Genomic DNA, 22,548 nt, shown 5'->3' with positions numbered 1-22,548 from the left:
GCATTCAAGCCTGGTAGAAATCTGTCATTGAACGGCTGAATGTGCAGCTGGAATGCAGGTGTTTTGTACATGCTCCTCGACACTGCCTTCTGCATCCCTACACAGTCCTCGGGCTTGGAGGAACACCCCATAAACAAGAAGTGGAGTTTAACGTTGTCTGCGGTTACAAACTTATCAATATCTGGAAACCAGGTGCGCAGATACTCCAAGCTCATAAACTGCCAACAGGACTTGATGTGTTCGTCGATATTGACAGTGTACTGGAGAGCCACAATGTGAAGACGGGAGTTCTTGTCCACCCAGGCCACCACCGCATCAACGAAAGGAAAACGCACGTCTGACGGCTTGTAGAAATAACCATTGTTGGGGGTGATCTTCAACATGGTCTCAACATGGCGGGAAGGAACAATGTTGAAGTCCACCACGGTGATGTTCCCGGAGATTTTCAGTTCGCCGAGCACGAGCCCCTTCTTTTGAATTACATTTGCCAGGTCCTCGCACAGCCAGCCAAATTCTGACCAATTGATCTCCTCATTTTCACATTCTAAAAGCCGTCTCACATACTCCATCCAAGCTCCATCGCGGTAAGGCTTAATTTTCTCTTCCTTGGCACGGACCACCCTCGTGTAGATTCTCTTGATAAAGGTGGAGCAGTAGACTCCATTCTCAGGGTCCAGCACGTAAGATGAGTCGAGACAGTCCATGGCAGCATCACGGCATTCGCCTTCAAGCCGAATAGCTTCCGCGATCCTGCGAACCCCTGAAATCTCACGGTGCTGGGCAAACCTCAGGAGAACTTGGTCCCAGTTGTCATCCTCACTAAGCAGCTCCACCATCTGTTCTTCACTTGGTTCCAAGCATGCTGTTAAGACGATAGTTTCCCGGAGGCTGGCACCACTTATGATCTCCGAGTCGAGCAATTCCAACGTGAATTGCTCACAGCACTCACATAGTACCTCCAGAAAAAGGGGTACGAGCCCAGTGTGGTATTCGATGCTTTCCAACCGATACTGAAGCTTTCCAAGGACACACCTGGATGCGTATGTCATATACTCAACCTGTCATAGGATTTGTGACGACGTTATCAGTTAGATGGACAAGAATATTAGAGTATCAAAAGCTTACCCAGCTGAAGCCGCTCTGTGCATAAGCAAACGACTCAAGATGTGGAACAATAGAGAATAGAGGGTCATGCACAATGTGAGATATGCAACACCATACCCTCTTCCCAGTACGCAACAGGCGGTACAAATTGTGAGAAATGTTGCTCTTCGGCCCGGAGTCACAGGCCGGTTCCCGAAAAATGTCCAAAGGCTCCAGTTTCTCGCCACCATCCACGAAGAAGTAGAACTCCTCCTGCTGCTTACGAGCCTCCACGAAATCAATAACATTTTCCACAGAAGAAAGCTTTCGAATGGCAGATATCACGGTGTCTGGGTCCTCCGCCAGAAATGAAAACAACAAACCGTTTCTCATGGCTTCAGTTTCACTGATCACAAGGTAAACTAGCCGCTTCTTCACGTTCTTTGTTGTCGGCATTAATCCAGCCGCCACCTTGTTGTCGACGCCAACTTTGCCGAAGAGTATGCAGAAGAGCGCTCTGAAGTCGGACGACTTCCCAACGCCCTTGGGCCCATAGATCACGTAGTCATGATCAGAGCTGTACCACCGGAGGTGGAGCTCTCGTACAGTCCTTCTACCCACGAAGTCGAGAATTACTTCCGGCCTCGTACACGAATACACACGACCTACACCGGGATACGGCAGGGCTGTCGATTTGCTCGGATCCATGAGATCAACTTCATTAAGCTTCAAAAGATCCTCAATCGCAGCTTTGGCACCTTCAAGTGAAATGTTCCCGGGCGATCTCTTACGCTTCGAGCCCACTCGAGATCCGATGAATCCCCGCTCGTCATAGCGCCTGAACCGCTCCATGCCCCAAGCCCAATCCCTAAGCTGGAGGAAAAAGCAAAAGTGGTCCTTGTTCTTTTGGAGCTTGCAAATGTTTTATGTCCCTAGTTGAAACATATATCTGGGTGTGCGAAGCCATCAAGAATTTCCAAGAGCTCCCAAGAAAAGAAGAAGAAGAAGAACCTTCAATCGATCGATTGGATCAATAGAGAAAAAGGAATAGCATCTTGTGAATCTTTCAGAGGATTAGGGGGGAAGGAGGCACAAGGAGCAACAATCATGTCTGCTGCACAGGAACAACACAAGAAAAAGCATTTTCCACAGACCAATAATATCATTTGCCCGCCATACCTGATTTAGGGTTAGGGTGGCGATGCAAATCTCCCGCGATGGAAGCGGTCAATTTCAATAGTAAGAGGTTGAGAGAAGCTTTTACTATAGAATAATTGCATTGCATGGAGAAGTAGACCACATGGCAATTGCTAACATGCATACTTTAGATACATATAAGGCAGCAAAGCTTAATCACCAATCAAGCTCACCATGAAGGCTGTTTTGGTGTTTCTTGTGTTTGCAATTTCCACTTTTCAGATTGCATTGTCTTCTTCTCCTTCTTCAAGTAGTTCCAGGGAGCTCTTGGACGAAGCTGAGATTTATGGGGTTTCAGTAGTAGCAGAGCCAGCATCCAATTCTTCACTTGTGAATCTTTCATCAGATATGGATGATTGGGAGGGAGGCAAGCACAGAGGGGACAGCAACAACAATAACAACAACATCAACATTAACATCAATATCTTCTGCAAGAACAAGTCTATGGATGGTGATCACAAGAAGGAGGATGACAAGAAATTCATGGATCATGAGCACAAGGAGGAAGAAGAGCAAAAGTCTATGGATGGTAATCACAAGGAGGAGGAGGAGGACAAGCACTCCATGGATCATGAACAGAAGGAAGAAGACAAGAAAAGGTATTTTCCATAGGCAATAGTATCTCCTGTAGAAGTATCAAAGCACCAATAAAACCATGAAGCATACAAATCTTTTTTTCACGTAAGTTTTGCCATGACCTTATCAAGGTGGCGAAGCACCTGGTTACAATCCACGGTGGCGTCGTCCATGACAATGGAGTGGTAATCCAAACCCATCCACTGCGAGATAAACATGTAGTGTGGCCGCATAAACAACGGGCTCAGCATCTCCACCACCGACGTCCCCGGCCTCGCAAACACGATGTGCGTAAGCCCAGCTCCATGAACTCCCACGATTATCGACGAAGACTTCACCGCTTTGATCTGCTCGGCCAGTCTCATGTGAGCAAACAGCCCGTTGAAGACCGTGATCTTCCTGCGAGCTCCGGCAACGCTGTTTCTTTTGCTGGCCCAGTCCACCATCGCCTTGTACAGCTCCTCTTCGTTTGCCAGCCTCGACTCCGGCTTTCCGGAGTGCCGGGGATGAGCCAAGTAGTCTTCTCGCCGGATGAGTAGGACCTGTATCACGTCGGAGCGATTCTCTTCGGTGGAATTGCTGCCCGACAACGCTGCTGAGAAGATCTCGCCGAACTCTCGGAGCCTTGCTGTTTTGGAGGCGTCCACTTCTGCTGGCGAGCTGCCGGTGCAGGCCAGGCCGGTCCCCAGGAACTTGAAGAGAGCTGTCTCGTAACCCAGAGGCACGAATACGGCGCGGTCGAAGCAAACGTTGTCGCCAAAGTGCTTGGCGTATTTGACACCGCTGAAGAACGCTTCCCAGCCATCGTCCATGGGAGACTGTGGAAGAAAAGAGGAAAAAAACCTGTCATAGCTGCGACAGAAAGAGTTGATCGCGTTTTACCTTGCAGTGCCCATCCAAGAACACCACCATCGGCCGCTCCTCCAGCCCAACGACGCGAGAGCTCGCGTAGGAGCTATACCAATCGGTGACGGTGTGGAAGAGATTGGCGTACTCGAACCTCGTGACGAACAGCGTTGGCTTGGTGATCACCTACAATGGAAAAACGAAGAACAAAAGCCCAACAAGTTGACGAGAGAAGAACAAATGGAAAAACTTACCTCGGAGCAGCGCGAGCTCTTGGAAGAAACCGTCCGGATGGATTCCACCAAGGAGCGCAAGCCATGGCGATTGCCACCGTGACCTCTCGCGATCACCTCGTCCAGCCGACCACCCTCCACCAAAGCCTTTCCATCCGCCTCGTCCGGGACTTGGAGCTCGAAAGCTCCCACCTGGAACACTGGCAGCTCCTCCTGCTCCTCCCTTCCAATCACCGCATCGATCTCCTCCCCTCCAGCGGTCATGGAGATTCTCGATGCATGCATCACCATCTTGGTCCCCTCGCAGACCGAGGTCTTGAGAGCGTCGCTATGGTAGCAGCGAAACGAGCCTCCATAGCTCCCGGAATGATCCACCACTCTCCGCAAATCCGAGAATCCATTCCCGAAAAAGGCCTCGCAGGAATGCGAGGAGCTTCGATCAGCCGGCAGCCATGGAGAGTAGGATTCCACCAGCGACCATTTCTTGACGACGTAGGAATGGACCCTGGCCTTGGGCGGCAGCTGCTCATCCCTGTCTGGATTTTGCTGCTCGATCGATCGGTGGAGGAAGAAATACCCGAGCTGGATGAGATTGAGGACGATCACAAGAGCGACGATCCTGCGCACGCGGTCCTTCCTCATCGATCACTGCCGACGCCGCCGCATTTGGCGCATTTGTAAACCCTAGAGTCGCGGCGAGAGACTTACCTGCGATCGGGGAGGAGCTTCTCCGCTGTGATCGAGCGATCGCGCGAGAGAGAGGAGGGGCAGCATTGCGCTAGAGCGCCAACACGCTCCTCCCGGTCACCTCACACCAACACAAAACCTTCCACACATGACACGTGGCAGCATTGGAGCAGGCTAGATGGACGTCATCGACGCGCGGACAATGAGCTCAATTCTGGGCCGTTGGATGTACGGTCGAGCGCTCGCTTTATCCGAAGTTGAAAAAAGTGAAAAATAAATGGAATATTGAATTTGAATAGCTACAAATCTCTGCAAAAGAATCTCAGCTTGCATCCTGGAAGATGACAAAACCAAACGACGAACGAGCCAGAAAAAAAGAGAGAAAACGTTAGGCCAAGAGAGAACCAAATCATCTAAAGCGCTGCGCTTTCGATCGATCGATCGAGTTTTATTTTACGTACCTCCAGCTTTGCCTTCGCTTCTGGATCGAACGTCTTGCACAAAATTTCGTAGTTCTTTTCAGCTCCAATCTGGACAGAGCAGCACGTTATATGTGAAAGTTTGATGATCTTTAAGACTTTTAGTACTACCAGTGGATCGACTCTTGAAGGCGAGATGCTGGAGACCACGTACCTGGGGATGGGAAAAATATTAAAAGCTCGAGAGAGAGGAACCAGAGACTTCTTTGCTTACTTCAGCTTGGAATAGAAGGCCATGGCCGCAAGATTTCTCTTCTGAACGGTTAAAAGCACTGCCTTCATGTTGTTCTGCATTGAAAGTTGTAAAAAGGACGAGAAAAAATCTGTAAGAAAAACCAGGACCAAAAAAATAAAAGGAAAACTGAACCTTTCGCGCAACCAGCTCGAGGAGTTGCATGAGAAATTTTCCAAGGCCTTTCTTCTGGACGCACTTCTCGAGCTGCAGCTCGTACACATACAGCACCGGGATTTCCTCGTCGATGAGGAACCGAAACTGCACAAAAGACACCACGGGGTCACCGCCGTCTCTCCAGAGTCCATCGTGCTTTCCAGGATCCTCCACCAGTTGCCGAACAATTATGTACCGAGCCTCGGAAGCAACCATTTCCCGCTTCTTCACTTTCTCCTCCGCTGGCCACTCTGAGCCGTAAGGTCCTTCCATGTTTTCCTGGGAAGATCGCAAACATAAGACAAAGAAAAGAAAAGGCCCGGAGTTTTGGACAATCACGAAACTCTACCTTGAGGAGGGCTTGGATATAACGTTTCAGCGGAGCAGGCAAAGTCTCTCCAGACTGCGGCTGCATGATCAGGTTCAATCCTGGAGGAGCAAAACCAGCGAAGTGTCACAGCCAAGATTTATCTTCCAAGGAAAGAAAAGAAGAAAACGCGCACCGCTCCTCTGGTAAGTCAAGAAGGCCGGGAACTCGCTCAAGTGATCCTCCTTGGCGTAAGCCATCCGGATAACTTCATCAATCGCCTTCTTCCGATCAAGTTCCTACAACACCAGCACGAAACGGTGAATTTGATGCGCGGGTGTGTTCTTCGGAAGCACACAAGCGAAGCGACTTAATACCTCTTTCCTCTTCAATTTCTTCTCTTTACTACTGAGCTTCTTGCTGCTGCTTCGATCCATAGAAGCTGCAAGCGCCAGACGATCCGATCCCGCATCCTAGAAAAAAAAAAACCAGAATTTACCCGAGCCCAGTATATATATGACGAAATATTCCCCGCAAAAATTCACACGTGCAGTAATAATCTCTAACCTTTAAGCCTGCCTACACAGCCACACACTCCCCACACACACTAGACACTCACACGCACAAGCATCGTTTTCACCAGGGCCAAAACGAACAAAGGTCATCCTCGGGAAGACGCAACCAAGCGAGAAAAAAAAATCAAGAGACCAAAAATCTAATACATCCATCCATCCACGATCCATTCATCCAACGCAAGAACAAATCAAAAATACCACAAGCAGCATTCATCCAAGACAAAAAAGATCCCAAAACAATCCATCCCGGCAAGAAAGACCGAAATCCGGGCGCCAGGAACAGGAAATTCACGGATCGTGCAACCGGTCACATCCGATTCCCGCAAATATCCAGCTCCCCGCGCGGAATCCGATCGAAATATCAAAAGCAAGAGAGCGACACATACCTAGTGGAGCAAGAACAAAGGAGGAGCGGCAATCGGCCCCTTTCACATCCGATGCGCCAGATGACGCCGGAATTCCCTGGAGCTGATCAATGCCTGGATTCGACGCGGCAGCGACCGGCAATCTGAGCACGGATTCCAGATGCCGAGGTCCGCCCCGGGGCATCGCCCTGGCTGCCGGCTCCTCGATCGCGTCCCCCGGCGCCAAAGATCCACAGAGAAAAAGAATTATGGGGGAGACCAAGCACAAAATGGGGGCTCCAAGCACGAAGAGTGGGTTCCGTACACCGCGCCCGCGGTGGTACGGCACCATCTCCCCGTACCGCACGGCACAGACGTGGACGGCTTGCGGCGGCCACATTTAAACCCCTGTGGCAGGTTTGGTAAATTGCCTAAACGAGAGAACCTATGACTGCAGTCTACACAACGTCCACGACGTCCTGTCCAAAGCACACATACAACTCAAACGCAACGAATATCCACCCCTGGCCAAGTGGCCGCCACGTAGGCATCGGCCTTGCCCGCCACGTGGCAACCCGCTTTGCTGACACGTGTCACCACACTTGGCACGTCTAGATTCTGTAAATCCCAGAGAATTGTAGACCCAGTGGATTGTAGAGTGCGTCACTGTGGAGGACTCGCTTCTTCTCGCGTTATCTCTAAACTTCTGTGAGATGAAGTTTGCGATCGATCCTGTGAGACAATCTCGCGTTCTTTCGAGGATCTCTGATCCTTTTCATGGTTTCTTGTGGTGTCACCTATTACTCGGGAAGTCTTCGCTTTCGGCTACTTTGAATGCCTGGGGCTGCTTTCCATCGCAATAAAGATTCCACATCTTGAAGTAGCACCTCTCCGCGTTAACCACCTGAAAAGGATGAGAGTTTCGCTAGATTTGTCAGTCACAGCCGCGGGGGACGTACGAAGAGCAAAGCGATTGAAAGTTACTCACCCAGCGCTCAGTGTCGAACAGAGGGCAGGTTAAGCGGACGGATCGCAGCCTCGAGGTTAAGCTCTCGAGCGCTTTTGGATTCTCTGCAAGCATCACAGCCCTGTCTTCGTACTCCTGCATCCTGGATTAGATTCGCCACGAGTTAGATTCCAAAACACGGAAAGCGAAAAGATCTTGCTCACTTTTTCACCACCATCTCGTCCCCGAAGCCGGCAGCATAGCACAGTGACATCGCGACACGCGTGGCCATTTTCTCCAAGGGCAGCGTTATCATCGGAAGTCCGGCCCACAGCACATCGGTGCCGGTTGTGTGTGCGTTGCAGAGCGGCCTGGATGAAGGACAGAAGGAAACGTTTTAGTCGAGAGGATTTCAAGCGGACAGTACTTACGTATCCAGGAAGAGATCGGCCAAAGCACTCCGTCGAATGTGCTCGTTTTTGGCTGCTACATCAGTGAAGATAATTTGACCAGGTCCCACCCCTTGCGCAACAGCAACTACCGAAAAGTGGGCAACTGTTAGAAGAAATATCGACAACAGCCATGAGAAGTACTCACATGCTTTTAGACGGTCTTCACCAGCTGCGGGAAAGCGTAAAAGCCAGAGCGCACTGTTTGGGACTCTTTTCAATATGTTACACCTGATCAAGACAAACGTCAGGCCCGGACATTCTAAGACAAAACTCTTACCATGTTGTAAAAATTTCCGGATCCATCTTGTACAGCTGGTTGAAACATGCAAATATAAACTTATCTTCCGGAAGACCGTAGTCCGATCGCTTGGGCAAATTGGTACTATCCAATACGTCCCGATTTTTCTGAAAGATTGTTGATTGGTTTTCAGGCATTCAGATCTCGCCGAACCGAACCTGCTTATAATCGTTGACAAAGTAGCAGTGTGGAAGATGCACAAGCTTTTCAGAATAAATATGCGCGAATTCATTCGGACACACGAGCTGCATATAAATGATCCTAACAATCAGAGAAACTTGAGACGATCTAGGAAACGTACCTCGTCAACGACCAAATAATCAATATACTGCGCACCCGTTGTCCCGGGAAATCCCATGTACGAAACTTGAATGGGGGCCGGTTTCAAAGCAAATATCTCATTTTTAGCTCCCTGAGAAACACACCGAATTTTTTATAGCAAGATATTAACAATTATCACCGACCTTCGTGTAGCCGTTCAGATTAACTAGAACTTGTATTTGATCATCAGCGATCGTTCTTGCGATCATGTCTGATGACATCGCCGACATATCTTTAAAATGCTCAGCTTCGTTCATGATTCTCTGTCGCCATTCACTACCGTCACTTTGACTCAAAGCATAACAAAACACCTGCAAGTGAGAGTTAGATAACAGAAAAAAGGAAGCTTCCAAATGTACCTCTACATTCTTTCTATTGTGCATTTTAAAAACGGAACCCATCAAATGAGAAAGCGGATGATTACCAAAATCGCTGCTCACGTAACTGTAATAAGGAAACAGCATTAGGAACGTCAACATCTTTCAGTACAATGACATACCCCAAACGCAATCTACCGCTACCACCTTCGTCTTTAACACGTACGGCAGGTGGATGGACAAATGGCTGGAGCGAAAATCGTGAAGCTACCAAAGAACAATGCTCGGCATATTTCCGACTGTAAGGTACGGGTAAGAACAAAGAAACTAATATAAAACGTGAGAACCTTATTTCCAACGCCAACAAAGGATCTAATGGATACGCGATGGCGTGAAACGGTTGCACACTAGGAAGAACTTCCATCTGAAATAACTATATCGGTCAACCGACAAAGAAGAGAAAAAGACAAAATACCTTAATTTGTTTCTTGATGATCTCTTGCACTTCTTCGAACTTTTTATCTCTTCCATCCCAGTCACAAACACACTGCAGAGTAACACAAATATTACATATCCTCCGTAGATATTTGCTTTAAAATGACAAACCTGCAAAGTGTGCAACAAGTTGCAGGTGGCTTCCGGAAAATCGATCCTAAGTTGCAATGCTTGCTTATAGCTCTTGATAGCAGATTCCACATGTCCACTGCAGAAACACACAAAATTAGTATCACTCTATGCGTATGCACACAAAACCTGTCTTTGTAAGCAGATGCAAGGTTTGCATGGCCTTCAGCCATGTTCGGCCTTATTGCTACTGCTCTCAAATAATCCTGAATAGCTTCAGTAACACGTCCAGCTTCTTTCAGGGTGTTTCCTCTATTGACAAGGCCGTCAGCCGCTGTAGGATCTATCCGTAGAACTTCATTGTAACATGCTATCGCCTCAGCATAATGACCCTGTAAAGAACTTGGCACTCAAGAAAACTTCAAAACATTAAGGGGAAACTTTTGCCTGCTGCTTGTAAATAGTCGCAAGGTTACTGTACGGGGCTGACAAACCCGTTGTAACGTTCAAAGTGGCCTTGTAAAAATTCGCCGCCATGGAAATCATGTTCCTAAGGCTTCAACTTAGCGGATGAGAGGAACAAAGGTTTGAAAATTACCATTCCATGTAAATGTTTCCAAGGTTTGTGAGCGCCTGAGGATGGTTAGCTTGAAGTGTCAGACAGTGCTGCCAATCCAGATGTAAGTTACGTTTTATAATGGACAATTGAGTGCTCACCTGATAACAAGCAATCGCTTCGTCCACCCTTCCAGCGTCTTTGAGAGCATTTCCCTGGAGAAAAACCACTCCACTTAGAAAAAAACTAAAAGAGAAGTAAGATATCGTACCAAATTGTTATAAGCCTCTATAAAAGATGAATCCAACATGATGGCTTTGTGGTAGTGCAAAATCGCCTGGTCCAATTGTCCTTGTTCATAGTACACGCTTGCCAGATTTCCTGCACACATTCATGCCGGGTCCAGCAAGCTCCCCTAAGACCTACATGCACCTTCCCGTTCTTCCTATAACTAATGTTACCAAATGCTCCACACATAGCTGCGATGCGGCCAAACCTTCTTGAACTGCCTGAAGAAACACACACCCAGGGAGCAGGCATACAATGGCCACAGGCAGTAGGGGCTCACAAACAAGCTGATCCCTGACAAGCAGCTTAACTTCACAACTAACACCACTCTTGCGACACAATGTCTTCAAGGAAGCCCTTTGAATGCTTCCAGGATGGCCTCCAACCCGCGCATCTTCATGATCAACACACATGTAAAAAACAAAAAACAAGGAAACGCAGCCAGTTAGACCACTATTGCCAGGGATCACAGTCTGACTCCACACTCAAGCTCGACCAGAACGCATTCAGAAAGCTTGGAAAGTAGCGCGTACCGTACGCAATTGCATAGTCTGGCCGGAGTTGAATGGCTCGCAAGTAGCAGACTATGGACTCCTGAGCTTTACCAAGATTCTAAAAAACCAGAATCTTTAGATCGCTTACTAGGAACATGCCACACAACTTACTTTCAAGGCGTTCCCAAGATTCAAATGAGCGTCCGCAAAGTTTGGCTTTAATCGAATAGCCTCCTGCATGGATAAAAATTCAGAAAACATAAACTTTGCGTTTTCCAACCTGATAATAAGCAAGAGCTCTTTCGTAGTCCCCTGCTTCCATCAACAGGCCAGCAAGATTTGACCACGCAATAGCAAAAGTCGGCTGTATTCGGATGGCTTCAGCATAACAATAATACGCCTGCAAGAAAATGTTTAACGTCGAGAAAGGAGTTTCAAACTTCACAAACTTACATGCGGAGCCAAGCCCTGAGCTTTGAGGAGATTACCAAGGTTGCTGTGGGCATCAACCTGAAGAATGGGAAAAGGAATATCACCCCTTGACAAGACTAGCGATTTGCAACGTACAAGACGGGGATTCAATGTCAGGGCGTGTCGACAACATGCTGCAGCTTCCTGAAGCCTCCCTTTCCGCATGTACGCACTGGCCAGATTCGACCATGCATCGCAAAACCCCGGCCGCAGCTGCATAAAACATTAAATAAACGATTAATTTACAACGATGATACAAGATACCTCTATAGCAACAAGGTAATACTGAATAGCAAGGTCCACATTCCCTTTTTCCTGCAAAAAGATCTGTCAAGTTCGTACTTGGATCTTCAATATCTACCTTAAATGCATTGGCCATATTTCCGTAACACTCTGCGAACTGTGGATCTATCCTCAAAGCCTCTTCGTTCTTAGCTATACACATATCAAAATCGTGAAGCTGTAGAAACAAACGTAGCGAGTTAGACAAGACTTGTTTGAAAAAGTAGAGGTTTTGCTTCGAAGAACTGATTCAGTATCGAGAACCTGGTAATAGATCGCTCCAAGTAGCAGCAAGACATCAGTACGTTTCGAGCTCCTTTCGTGTACTACATTGCAATGTTTTAATGCCTGCTTGTAGTTCCCAGCCTTGTACTCTTGATGAGCCAGTGCCAACAGCGTATCCCCGTCTACAGTCGAGAACTTAGAACCCTAAACAAATCCCACGCGAGGGAAAAAATAGGAAAAAAAAGAGCTCACCTTGCAATCCTTCCAAACAAACGGATCCCAAGACCTCGGCAGCCGATTGAGCAGCGTGACGGGGCAGCAGCTGATGATCCGAAAAATCGCTCCTCACGGGATCCCTCGCGAAAGGCTGCTGCTGCCGTATGACGCTTTGCTGAGAGAGCATCATCGTGACCCTCTGCCCTGGCATTCTACCTGATCATAGAATGCCTGAATCGATCGATCGCGGCGCCAAGCTCCTCAAATCCTCCCCTCTCGCGCGACCTCCTCAGCCCTGCCCGGCGCCGTGCGCCATAGCTGCGGCGCCTCGCGCATTCCTCCGAAATATTTTTTTCACCCTAGAAAGATAGTGTCCCTTTTTTCTAATTTTCCCATGATGAAAATAATCCACCTCGGGTAAAAGCGCGGTGAAAAATGTGAGTGACGCATCCGCATGCTCACAGCATGCGGCCACGCATGATATGTCCGTCAAGCCATTAAGCGGTAACCAATGGCAGACTGCCACGACGTACGGCGACCGTAAGAATTACTGTAAAAAGGACTTTTGAGCTTTTAGTTTTTACCCCACGCAAAGAAGTCGTCAATTTCATGACCGACCGACCTACCCCCGCGAACGTCTTGCTCCCGTCAAGTGAAAGGCAATAAAATCGATTAGCCACTAATCAATGTTATCTTTGGAAATTTTCTTTCGATTGGACTTTACTTATCATAGATCAACAATGTGATGGATTCGATTTGTGCAACAATTCTTCGTGTTTGGTGGTGAAGCCAATCAAAAGAATAAATGGCGCTACCCCAAAATCTGAAAATCAATACAAAATGTTTGCGCTCCCAACTGAATCAAGGGGCACCAGCATCTCCCAAATGTCTTGTGGGAGGTCAGTTTGACTTGTATAAAGAGCTAACAGGTGGAACTTTAACGTGTCAAAGGCTTGTTTGGTGTTCTAGTTTGTGATGCCAGTGCACAAGAGCAAAGTTGCTCCACCTTGGGCACTTCGAGACTATCAAAGTAGCATAATAGAGAGATAAATAGAATTTCGCATAAGTGGATCTAAACATTCTTCCATTCACCTGTGACTGGAATCTATGCGTGGGCTGTAACACAAATCTTCGTGCTTCTTGTCTTGTATACATGTCTTTCTGTCCTGCTCTCCAATTATGATTTGTATTAGGGTAGATTGACTTGAATAGTAGATAAACAGTAGGCGTGTAAGCTCATAAATCTGATCGAATATTGCAAGGATGTTGACTCTTCAACTTCTTGTTCAAGTTTTGGGCATATTCTAAGAATGTTCTCTGTTATGGTTGAGAATTAAATCTTCTCAAGTAATCAATGGCTAAGATTTCCTAGTGTTTATGAATTGGAAAATAAAAAAATAATCTTAAGAAAACTTTTTATTAGACGAAATTGTCTCTCTTGCTCTAAGTTCTTCTTGGTGGTCTGCCTTTCACCAGTACACGTATTAGACCTCTTGTACGCTAGCCAGTATTTCCACTCCTATCACAAATGCTCACCGATTTGTTTGCCGATTCACTTGCAACATGCAAGATATATAGAAACAAATTCGTGAAGCTCGTCCAGGTCCATCCACAAACCCTAGTCACACAGAGAGACGCCCTCCTCCTCCATCAATCGCATGCCCTGGCACAGCGTCGTTTCTTCATGCCGAGCTATGTGGATAAAAGGAGATCGCTCTATAGTTTCGTCCCTACAATTAGGTGTGTGGCAATGTAATTGATCCAGGGTTGACAATGAGCAGTGAGAATGACTTTATTGTGACAAGTTTGATTGACATGTTAAAGAGGTTTAGATGTCCATAGTGATCAGATTAGTTTTTTAGTCTTTTTTTTTTTTTTGTAAGACTAATTGGTTTGTTTAGATCACAAGCAACCCATCTATGAGCTTTATTTTATTGTCTTCTTTTTATGCTTAGAAGACTAATTAGTTTGTTTAGATCATATGCAACAATCCAAACATCCAAACATTTTGGAGCTCATGGAACACTTAGGTAGTGGCTTTTTTTTTCTGATCTCTCCTCTCTTTTACTGAGTTGCTCAGTTTGCATATGGATCAGGAGGCTCTAAGTGGTCGAAGCCAAGTGCTTAATTGGCTAATCTAATGATCCAATTCATTTCCTCATTCAATATTGTGAACATTAAGAGCATGCATTATAGGTTTCCCAACTCGAGTTTGGGGCTCAACTTTGAGATTAGGGTGCCCTAGAGCATTGAGCTCAATTAATTAATGCAATATTTTTATAAAGAATTTTAACAAAATTTTCATCATGCAATTCTGAATTGAATTCTTTGAATCTTGAATTCTACAAATAAAGTTTCATGAATTTCATTTTGAACAATCTATAATTTTTAATTGAATTTATAATGAAATTTCTTTGAATAAAGGTTTATATAGTTTAAAACATAATTGCATATTAAAAAGTGAGTTGCTATTATGATATTATAGAAAAGAAACATTTCATAATGTTCATTATAAAGCATTTTATACCAGATGAGAAAAGAAGAAAAATGCACTCCCAATGTTTGAACTTTTGTTGTTGCTAAAATAAATTAAAAAGTTAGTAAGGAGAATAAAATAAAAAATCTATTTCATAAATTAAAGGGGTACAAAAATCACAAATTTGCTTTTAAGTAGATTCAATATAGATGTCTACATTGAACATTACATACCAAAACAACTATCATTTCAAAAATGAACTTAACATAAGATATTGGCATATTTTAAATTTTTATTTAGCTAATCTTTAGCACTTCATTGTAGAAAAAAGACCTAATGCAACTTTAGTATGACCACACTAAACATAAAAATTTGAAAATTTAGTTTTGCAACTATGTGGGAAATATATAATTAAATTATATAGTCATTTGTATTACTTTGGTTCAAATTGAATCCAATTTAATTGCTATTAAAATCTCACTACACTAATATTAATATACCATAATATAGCTTTTTCTTGAAGGATGAGAGGCAATTAAAATTATTTAATCAATGTTAAAATAATATCAAGAGGAGGCATCAGTGCATCCATAGATAATATAATTTATTTATGATTTTTTTGTAAAGTGATATGTATGTGTGTATGTGTGTCTATATATATGTATAAATATTTTTTTGAAGGATTGGTTTACTAAATGTCATGTTAAACATTATAAATATGTAACCCAACTTATTATAATACTTGATATGATCCCTTCCATTAAGTAAAGAACCTTTTAAAAAAACCATATACTGTAAAATTGGGATGAAGAAATAACACTAAAATATTTATTTTATACTTTGTAGGTGAGAGTTATAATGCTATTATTGTTCCACTTATAGTTTAAGTGTTTAATAAACTGCACTTGGACAATTCCAAGAATGCTTTTTTTTATATTAATCCCAAAATCTAGCATTATCAACTTGTGGCAATTGTAAAGATAAATTAACTCCATTAACAATATAAAATTATAACCATATAAGAGTTTATATAATGAAACATTAACAAAACTTTCACCACTATTACATTTGCAAGCTAAAAGGATGACAAATAACCATCCTAATTTAAATATTAAAATTTTATATACTTTGCAATCATCCCTTTAAAGGTTATAATGAATTGTTTCATTAAACCATCATTTTGTGAATGATTAACACATAAAAATGTGGTGTATCCTTAGTTAAGATGCCAAGATATAGAATGCTTCAAGCATACACATGGAATCATTGTTTGATCCACTCTAGACAAAAAATATTGAAACTATTAACACAAATAAAGGGGAAATTATAATTGATTCTAACTATCAAACTTTAAAACAACTATAAGTTTACTAGGATCAACAAGAAATGCAATACCCAAGATAAATCTTGGGATCTAAACAAACAATTAGACTGCTTTAGTTTTAAATTAGTTTTACACAATTGATTTAACAACTTTTGAATATTACAAACATATATACTCTTATTATATCCCCTTTGAGTGAATCAAAACATCAATAATGAAATTAGTAGTCATTTCTAACATATTATAGAGAAACTTGCCCATTATCCACTTGAAAGTTGCAAAACCATTATTTAAATCAAAGAATCATGTAACAAGTTCATATAAAAACATGGTTAAATTTTTAACTTAGCATTATTTGTAACAATTGAAATTCAAGCTCATGATCACACAATTAAATTTGTCTTATCTTACACATATGCATATAGTTGTTGCTATAGACAGTGAAGATTAACTCTACTATATGATGCAAATGTAGATATGTTAATTATACACTTATTAGAGTTATAATAAATACATTGTCACAATAAGTCAACTTTCTTAAATTTCTGACCGAACTTGTGGATAATGTTAAACCTTTGGCGCCATGGAGGAATTTGATACATCGCTGTCTAGGGCTACGTCGTTTCTTTTCCATGGCGTCGCTGGATTGGCTGTGGCAAGGTGCTGCGGCAGCTCGAGCTGGAGCTAGAGACTCTCCTCCTCGGGAAGATTTTGCCATCAAGGTCGGTCTAGGGTTTCAATCCAGAGCCGGGGCAGCATCAGCCAAGAATGTTTGCTGCCTGGCATCGCTGCGCCGCCACGGCAATAGCACTAGTGGAGTCGGGCTGGGATTGGCTACTAGCAGCAGGCAAGTACGATTAGCAAGGCTGACAGCGAAGTTTAGATTCGATGATTCCGGCAATGGAGGGAAAAGAAATGGTGGTGGCACCAATGTCGGTGGAATGGTCCTCAATGCTGCAATCACTGGCGCTCTAGCGTATCTCACCGTCACTGGCAAGCTTGGATGGATTTTTGATGCTGTGATCTCTCTCTGGGTAAGAACTGAGAAGAATCGAATTCCCTTCGATTTCTTTCGCTTTCTCTTTCTTTCTTTTCTAGCCAATTTGACTTTTTTTTTTTTTTTTTTTTTGCAGCTCTTTTTCATTCTTGCCCCTCTTGTTGCTTTGGTTGCGTACTTCTGGTTTGTGGAGCGGGAGATTATTACGGGTAATGTAAGCCTCTCTTTTTGCACGCTTCAAACTCTGGATTGTCTTTCTTGCGAGCTAACGCTTTCCCAGTTCCTTTTCCTCGCAGTGTCCCAACTGTGGCAACGAGTTCCAAGTCTTTGAGTAAGTTTTCTTTAAAGTTCCTGGCACCAGGGAATCACCGTGTCAACAGATTCGCAGTCAAGGACGAGCTCCAGCTCTGCCCATACTGCACACAACCATTCAAAGGTATTAAAATCCTCCGTGCTCCTTTCGATCATGACAATTCCGATTGCGTTTCCAGTCGACAACAAAGTTTTCGTCAGAGACGGGCCGAGTTTTTATAACCCAAGCCAGCGAAACGAGACGCGGACTTCATACGTTGATGAAGATGGTATCGTTTTCTTACGCTTTTATTCGGTCCTCTAATCAAAGTCGATGTTCTCCTGGAAGATTCAAGTGGTGCGATAGTGGACGTGGAGGCTGAAGTGCTGGACGACTAAGTGGCAAAAATCGTACGGGATGTACATGGACGTGCCCTCCGTCCAGGTGTAGTGGATGCAATGAACATGGCCCTAATGTACACCTGGATCACGAACCTGGTCTCAATATCGTCCAGGTTCATTGGAAGCAAAATGATGGGATTCTGGTAAAAAAACGATTTCATGACCCGACTGCGTTTGAACTTGACTCCCTTTGACTCCAACTTTGACAAGTCAATATGAGTCGAATCGGCCGCAAATTGGACACTGGAAGTTGGAAAGTTTCAAAGCATAATCCGGAAAACATCGCTCTTGCGTGTCTGGATGAACACTGTCACTGTTTTGCTACCTGTAAGAGATACTCATAGAAATCGTTATATTACAAACTTGATGCCAGCGATATTTTAGTTTGATCCTTTAACATCCAACATACGTCCATGGAATCGATCCAAAAGCATCGGCCTTCAATAGAGCAGCCCCAGCCACAAAAAACACAAGCCCCTTTGGTCACTTTCCACAATCAGGGAGTACGGACGGCCAAGAACACGTGAACCACGCCACCCGGTCGGTACGGAAGTTCCCGGTGGCTAGTCCGTACGCGGTACGGGTAGGTCATTTGTGAAACCCCGGGAGACCTTTTAGTATTAAAAGGAGGCAGGGTATAGGGAGAGCGCAAAAACGCGTGCCCCCTTGGTCGATTGATTCGTCCAATCGATCGGGAGGGAGATTTGCTACTCCTCCTCTCGGCTCCCTGCGCAACGCGATTCGATTCCAGCGCCTTGAATGTGGGTTTTGGCGGCGATCTCCTCTTCTTTTCTAGGCTTCCCGGCGAGGGATTGATGGCGCTATAGCAAGCGAGACGCGAGATCTGTAGTGGAGCTCCACAAATCTGCCCGGTATGGTCGCGATTTCGATTCTATGCATGCCGATTGTCTTGTTCTTGGCCAGGGCCGCGCTCTCTCTAGCTCGCATTGTGCCCTGACTCACGCAAATCTCGTGCGCCGCCCGGGCTTCTTACTCACAGCTCTCCAAATCCTTTGTTCTAGGCGATTGGAGGAGAAAACCCCCGAGTTAAGGGAAAGAGAATGGTACTATGGGTTTTCGGCTATGGATCTCTGGTGTGGAGGGCTGGATTCAATTACGACGAGCGTGTTGTTGGCTACATCAAAGGCTACCAGCGCGTGTTCTACCAAGGTACTCTCGACTGCTGTGAATCGTTGTTGGCGTGATTCTAGAACTTACACGAGTTTTGTCTTTCTTTTTTTTTCCAGGTAACACTGATCATAGAGGAACTCCTGAGAATCCCGGGAGGTGTGTGACCCTTCTCCCCAAGGAAGAATCCATTTGTGTAAGAAACTCTAAAATCCTTGCTTCCGCAACTGGCAAGCACTGATGAATTTTCTTAACAGTGGGGGGCTGCGTACCGAGTTTCTGGCAAAGATTCCGAGGAGCTTGTTTTGTCGGTAGAAAACTTTTTCCCAGTCCCATTTGTTCCGCAAAGCGTTGACATTACAAGTGCGTAACAGTTTGCTGCTCTTTCGTGTTCAGTATTTGGAGCTCCGGGAGAAAGAGTATGACGTAAGAGCCTACATTGACTTTTACACAGTAAGAACCAATGAATCACACACAAAAAAAGCTTTGATCGTTCCTATAGAGCATCTCGCTGATCGGATGTTTTCGTGCTCCGTGCCGTGCAGGTGGACTCGCCAGCGCAGCCAGCCCTCCGTGGAGTTTTAGTGTGAGAATCTAGCTTTTGGTGGATTCTTCGAAGAGTACTGATTTTTCTCTTGGACTTTCATCTTCCAGATATATTGGCTCGCAGAACAAGCAAAACAATAAATACTACCTTGGTCCAGCACCGATTGAGGACATGGCCAGGTGCTTTTCGTGTTTTTCGTTCTCTCTTTTTCCCAGATAGTAGTTTTCTGACTATGAAAACGTCTTGCAGCCAAATTGCTAGAGCTGTCGGACCCTCCGGTCCAAACTACGAGTACCTGTTTCGCTTAGAGGAAGCACTCTGCGAGATTGGTAATGAAACAAGAAAAAAAAAAAATCTCTTTTTTCTCTACTGGAAAATGACAATGCGTTCCAAAAATCCAGGATGTGCCGAGGACGAACTGATTGAGCTCGCAAACGAAGTTCGCAAGCTACTCGGTGGTGCCAATGGAGCCAATGGAGTCAAGAAGCTCAATGGAATGTGCACACACCACGTCCAGAAGATTGGCAAGCAGGTGAACGGAGCTCTGGCGCACTAACAAAACAGAAGTTACGTTTTTTTGGACGAACCATACAACTATTCTTGGGGGCCAATGCTAATGGATTTGACCCCATGGATCACAGCAAAATGTTATCGACGAGGCCATTGATCAATGCCTGTTATGTACCACTTATCAAACACTGAAAAACCTCTTTGTGTAGAAACCTTTTTGTGTAGACTCTTCCATTTTGATTCTTGGAGCTTAGCTCGCTTCTGCTTGTCTCTGCCAAGGGGAAGGAATTTTAGCAGGCAGTCACGGGAATATTTGCAGCATCGCCAGAGTACCATTGGCGAATTTTCCATTTGATTGTTGGTTTCTGGAATGGTGGCAGAGCTTGGGTGGAGACGCAGCGAACTACAACGATCGAGGAAAAAGAAAGATAGAAAGATAGAAGAAGAAGAAGAAGGAAGAAGAAGAAGCACCAAACTAAAGTTTTGTAAAGTAGCTTTCGTTTGAGCGATTTTCTAGAGCTCCATCGTCCTTGGCGTGAGTAATTTTTCATTCAATCTCCAAAGAGAGGCGTTATACCACATGATTTCCATTGCTACGTTGTTGGTTTAAATTGCGATGAGAACCAGCGATGAGAAAACCAAAGAGAAAGAAGCTCTTCTTTCTTCCCATTGGAGACTGGATTTTCTCCAATGGAAGATTTTACTTCCTCTTCTTCTTCTTCTTCTTCTCCTTCGCGATTTCTTGGATTCTTCGTTCTGATCTTTGCAGCCATATGGACCCAAATCGATGCTGCCAACTTCGACTACCGGGACGCGCTGTCCAAATCCCTTCTTTTCTACGAGGCCCAGCGCTCCGGCGAGCTTCCTTCGCAGCAGCGAGTCAAATGGAGGGGGAATTCCGCGCTTGATGACGGCAGCGATGGAAATGTAGGCGAATCTTTGCGAGATTTTGTGGACTGGGAGCTACTTGCCTTTCTCTCCAGGTGAATTTGGCTGGTGGCTACTATGATGCTGGCGACAACGTGAAATTCGGCTTCCCTATGGCGTTTACAATCACAATGCTCTGCTGGGGAGCGATAGAGTATGGACGATTGATCGATGCCGCGGGAGAAATGGGCAATCTCCGCGACGCAATTCGATGGGGAACGGATTATTTCTTGCGCGCCAACACTGGATCGTCAGAGCTCTGGGTCCAGGTACGAAGAATTCGTAAGGAAATCAACGAGTGCTCTGTTCTTCCCTCTTTTCTTCTGACGAAATCGTGTGAAATTCGCGATGATCTTCAAGGTGGGTGATCCTTACAAGGATCACAACTGCTGGCAGCGTCCCGAGGACATGGAATCGCCCAGGAAATCTTACCTTATCAATCAAACATCGCCAGGAACAGAGGTGGCGGCAGAGACATCGGCAGCTCTAGCCTCGGCATCGATCGTTTTCCAAAGTTCTGATCCGAGCTACTCCACGAAGCTGCTCCAATCGGCAATCCGTGTACTGTTCTTCATCAAATTAGCTTCTCCCTTCCCATTTCTTCGCTTCTTCTCTTCTCTTTCTCGTGTGTTTGCTCTGTAGAGATTAAGCCTTGTCAATGGCAGCTCTTCCAATTTGCGGACCGGTTTCGAGGAACGTTTAGTGGAGGATGTCCATTCTACTGCTCAGTCTCTGGCTACCAAGTAAGAAACGCGATTCCTTCGTTTCTCTTGATCTTTCTATGCCTTAAAGTTTGATCATTGCGAACTCGATCAAGTAGGACGAGCTTCTTTGGGCTGCTTCATGGCTGTACAAATCTACGGGCTCGTCTATGTACCTCTCTTACGTGATCGACCATGCAGACAAAAGTGGAATCGTGAGCGAATTTAGCTGGGAAAACAAACATGCTGGTGTCCAAGTCTTTCTTTCCACGGTGAGTAGTCAAGAATTCCACATCCAGACCCTAAAGTTCAAAGAAATCCTTCTCTAATCTCTCGAGAATGCCAGCTTTACCTGAAAGGTGGTGGCTTTGATGCACTGAAGCGATACAAAGACGAGGCTGATTTCTTCTTTTGTGCAACACTTCCAAACACGTCTCAAACCCAAGTTGATAGAACCCCAGGTTGGCGGACTTTGGAAAAAGTGTGCAAGACTGTTAAAGAGAAGTTCATGTGTTATAGGTGGCTTCATATACGTGAGAAGTGGAGCCAACACACAATACTCCATCGGCGCCTCGTTCCTCGCTGCCGTTTATGCAGATTCCCTCGCGCAAGCCCAAGTCTCCAGCACGGTTTCATGCGGGAGAACGCTCCTCGGCCCGAGAGATCTTCTCAACTTCGCAAAGGGTCAAGCCGATTACATCCTGGGAGATAACCCACGCAGGATCTCCTACATGGTTGGCTTCGGCAGCTCGTTTCCACAGCAGCCACACCACCGCGGAGCTTCGATCGAATCAGTGGCCAAGCTCCACGCCCGCGTCTCGTGCGGCGAGGGATTCTACACCTGGTACAGCAGCAAATCCCCAAATCCAAACGAGCTCACGGGCGCGATCGTTGGAGGCCCCGATAGAGACGATAGCTTTGTGGATCTTAGGTCTAACTCGGCTCAGCTCGAGCCCACAACTTACGTGAACGCTCCCTTCGTTGGGCTGCTCGCAAGACTAACGGCCCAAATTTAAACTCCCAAGTCTCAGATGAAAAACCTAATTCCATATAGGTCGTACGGAGGATCTTATCGAGTTATCTTAAAGGTAGTAAAGATG

General features: G+C 45.3%; 6 protein-coding genes across 7 annotated transcripts; 3 read left to right on the top strand and 3 right to left on the bottom strand.

Annotated features, from left to right (window-relative positions):
* Window positions 1-2,882: 2,882 nt before the first annotated feature.
* LOC9652318 (beta-(1,2)-xylosyltransferase) lies at window positions 2,883-4,782 on the bottom strand. Its single transcript, XM_024670995.1, has 4 exons — window positions 4,644-4,782; window positions 3,957-4,583; window positions 3,739-3,888; window positions 2,883-3,674 (listed from the first exon to the last, which is right to left on the bottom strand). Exons 2-4 carry the CDS (start codon window positions 4,575-4,577, stop codon window positions 2,958-2,960), a joined length of 1,488 nt encoding a protein of 495 aa, XP_024526763.1. The 5' UTR covers window positions 4,578-4,583; window positions 4,644-4,782; the 3' UTR covers window positions 2,883-2,957.
* Window positions 4,783-4,879: 97 nt separating this feature from the next.
* On the bottom strand, window positions 4,880-6,959 carry LOC9652317 (N-alpha-acetyltransferase 40). The gene is made up of 9 exons (XM_024670996.1): window positions 6,758-6,959; window positions 6,174-6,269; window positions 5,993-6,095; window positions 5,839-5,918; window positions 5,469-5,768; window positions 5,316-5,389; window positions 5,213-5,255; window positions 5,084-5,152; window positions 4,880-4,956 (listed from the first exon to the last, which is right to left on the bottom strand). Exons 2-9 carry the CDS (start codon window positions 6,231-6,233, stop codon window positions 4,945-4,947), a joined length of 741 nt encoding a protein of 246 aa, XP_024526764.1. The 5' UTR covers window positions 6,234-6,269; window positions 6,758-6,959; the 3' UTR covers window positions 4,880-4,944.
* Window positions 6,960-7,338: 379 nt separating this feature from the next.
* LOC9652763 (probable UDP-N-acetylglucosamine--peptide N-acetylglucosaminyltransferase SEC) lies at window positions 7,339-12,609 on the bottom strand. Its single transcript, XM_024670994.1, has 28 exons — window positions 12,182-12,609; window positions 11,969-12,111; window positions 11,784-11,882; window positions 11,687-11,737; window positions 11,519-11,635; window positions 11,405-11,461; window positions 11,232-11,351; window positions 11,123-11,185; window positions 10,991-11,069; window positions 10,441-10,550; window positions 10,331-10,384; window positions 10,212-10,279; window positions 10,061-10,163; window positions 9,803-10,005; window positions 9,656-9,752; window positions 9,525-9,596; window positions 9,397-9,473; window positions 9,232-9,348; window positions 9,092-9,176; window positions 8,876-9,043; window positions 8,713-8,823; window positions 8,570-8,656; window positions 8,391-8,518; window positions 8,259-8,341; window positions 8,093-8,198; window positions 7,886-8,032; window positions 7,704-7,824; window positions 7,339-7,619 (listed from the first exon to the last, which is right to left on the bottom strand). Exons 1-28 carry the CDS (start codon window positions 12,354-12,356, stop codon window positions 7,509-7,511), a joined length of 2,952 nt encoding a protein of 983 aa, XP_024526762.1. The 5' UTR covers window positions 12,357-12,609; the 3' UTR covers window positions 7,339-7,508.
* Window positions 12,610-16,523: 3,914 nt separating this feature from the next.
* Window positions 16,524-17,878, top strand: LOC9652762. Of its 2 annotated transcripts, none has more exons than XM_024671305.1 (6): window positions 16,524-16,979; window positions 17,079-17,151; window positions 17,223-17,273; window positions 17,323-17,378; window positions 17,434-17,523; window positions 17,583-17,878. In XM_024671305.1, the coding sequence occupies exons 1-6, from the start codon at window positions 16,578-16,580 to the stop codon at window positions 17,598-17,600; spliced, it is 690 nt and encodes a 229-aa protein (XP_024527073.1). In that variant the 5' UTR covers window positions 16,524-16,577; the 3' UTR covers window positions 17,601-17,878. The 2 variants fall into 2 exon arrangements, with proteins under 2 accessions (XP_024527073.1, XP_002966528.1); XM_002966482.2 differs by having other exon boundaries at window positions 17,079-17,156; window positions 17,239-17,273.
* A 375-nt stretch (window positions 17,879-18,253) lies between these two features.
* LOC9652761 (gamma-glutamylcyclotransferase 2-3) lies at window positions 18,254-20,034 on the top strand. The gene is made up of 9 exons (XM_002966481.2): window positions 18,254-18,507; window positions 18,560-18,805; window positions 18,883-18,959; window positions 19,021-19,074; window positions 19,160-19,216; window positions 19,309-19,349; window positions 19,418-19,489; window positions 19,560-19,639; window positions 19,712-20,034. Exons 2-9 carry the CDS (start codon window positions 18,697-18,699, stop codon window positions 19,864-19,866), a joined length of 645 nt encoding a protein of 214 aa, XP_002966527.1. The 5' UTR covers window positions 18,254-18,507; window positions 18,560-18,696; the 3' UTR covers window positions 19,867-20,034.
* A 510-nt stretch (window positions 20,035-20,544) lies between these two features.
* LOC9652760 (endoglucanase 18) lies at window positions 20,545-22,464 on the top strand. The gene is made up of 7 exons (XM_024671212.1): window positions 20,545-20,747; window positions 20,804-21,016; window positions 21,108-21,308; window positions 21,413-21,490; window positions 21,568-21,720; window positions 21,795-21,909; window positions 21,968-22,464. Exons 2-7 carry the CDS (start codon window positions 20,861-20,863, stop codon window positions 22,462-22,464), a joined length of 1,200 nt encoding a protein of 399 aa, XP_024526980.1. The 5' UTR covers window positions 20,545-20,747; window positions 20,804-20,860.
* The last annotated feature ends 84 nt before the right edge of the window (window positions 22,465-22,548 follow it).

The sequence above is a fragment of the Selaginella moellendorffii genome, unplaced genomic scaffold (genome assembly GCF_000143415.4).
Source record: "Selaginella moellendorffii unplaced genomic scaffold, v1.0 SELMOscaffold_7, whole genome shotgun sequence".
NCBI lineage: Eukaryota > Viridiplantae > Streptophyta > Lycopodiopsida > Selaginellales > Selaginellaceae > Selaginella > Selaginella moellendorffii.
This window is presented reverse-complemented; position numbering and strand designations above follow the sequence as displayed.

Coding starts and splice junctions, on each gene's coding strand:
- LOC9652318 (XM_024670995.1), bottom strand. CDS start 4,577: ATGAGGAAGGACCGCGTGCGCAGGATCGTCGCTCTTGTGATCGTCCTC. Junction 3,889..3,956: donor AGAGCTCGCGCTGCTCCGAG/GTAAGTTTTTCC, acceptor TTTCCATTGTAG/GTGATCACCAAGCCAACGCT. Junction 3,675..3,738: donor TCTTGGATGGGCACTGCAAG/GTAAAACGCGAT, acceptor TTTCTTCCACAG/TCTCCCATGGACGATGGCTG.
- LOC9652317 (XM_024670996.1), bottom strand. CDS start 6,233: ATGGATCGAAGCAGCAGCAAGAAGCTCAGTAGTAAAGAGAAGAAATTG. Junction 6,096..6,173: donor AGAAATTGAAGAGGAAAGAG/GTATTAAGTCGC, acceptor CTGGTGTTGTAG/GAACTTGATCGGAAGAAGGC. Junction 5,153..5,212: donor CTTCAAGAGTCGATCCACTG/GTAGTACTAAAA, acceptor TGCTCTGTCCAG/ATTGGAGCTGAAAAGAACTA.
- LOC9652763 (XM_024670994.1), bottom strand. CDS start 12,356: ATGCCAGGGCAGAGGGTCACGATGATGCTCTCTCAGCAAAGCGTCATA. Junction 8,519..8,569: donor TTGTCAACGATTATAAGCAG/GTTCGGTTCGGC, acceptor ACAATCTTTCAG/AAAAATCGGGACGTATTGGA. Junction 8,199..8,258: donor TGAAGACCGTCTAAAAGCAT/GTGAGTACTTCT, acceptor ACTTTTCGGTAG/TTGCTGTTGCGCAAGGGGTG.
- LOC9652762 (XM_002966482.2), top strand. CDS start 16,578: ATGGCGTCGCTGGATTGGCTGTGGCAAGGTGCTGCGGCAGCTCGAGCT. Junction 17,274..17,322: donor AACGAGTTCCAAGTCTTTGA/GTAAGTTTTCTT, acceptor CCGTGTCAACAG/ATTCGCAGTCAAGGACGAGC. Junction 17,379..17,433: donor CTGCACACAACCATTCAAAG/GTATTAAAATCC, acceptor TTGCGTTTCCAG/TCGACAACAAAGTTTTCGTC.
- LOC9652761 (XM_002966481.2), top strand. CDS start 18,697: ATGGTACTATGGGTTTTCGGCTATGGATCTCTGGTGTGGAGGGCTGGA. Junction 18,960..19,020: donor CCAAGGAAGAATCCATTTGT/GTAAGAAACTCT, acceptor TTTTCTTAACAG/TGGGGGGCTGCGTACCGAGT. Junction 19,350..19,417: donor GCCCTCCGTGGAGTTTTAGT/GTGAGAATCTAG, acceptor TTCATCTTCCAG/ATATATTGGCTCGCAGAACA.
- LOC9652760 (XM_024671212.1), top strand. CDS start 20,861: ATGGCGTTTACAATCACAATGCTCTGCTGGGGAGCGATAGAGTATGGA. Junction 21,017..21,107: donor CGTCAGAGCTCTGGGTCCAG/GTACGAAGAATT, acceptor ATGATCTTCAAG/GTGGGTGATCCTTACAAGGA. Junction 21,721..21,794: donor TCCAAGTCTTTCTTTCCACG/GTGAGTAGTCAA, acceptor CGAGAATGCCAG/CTTTACCTGAAAGGTGGTGG.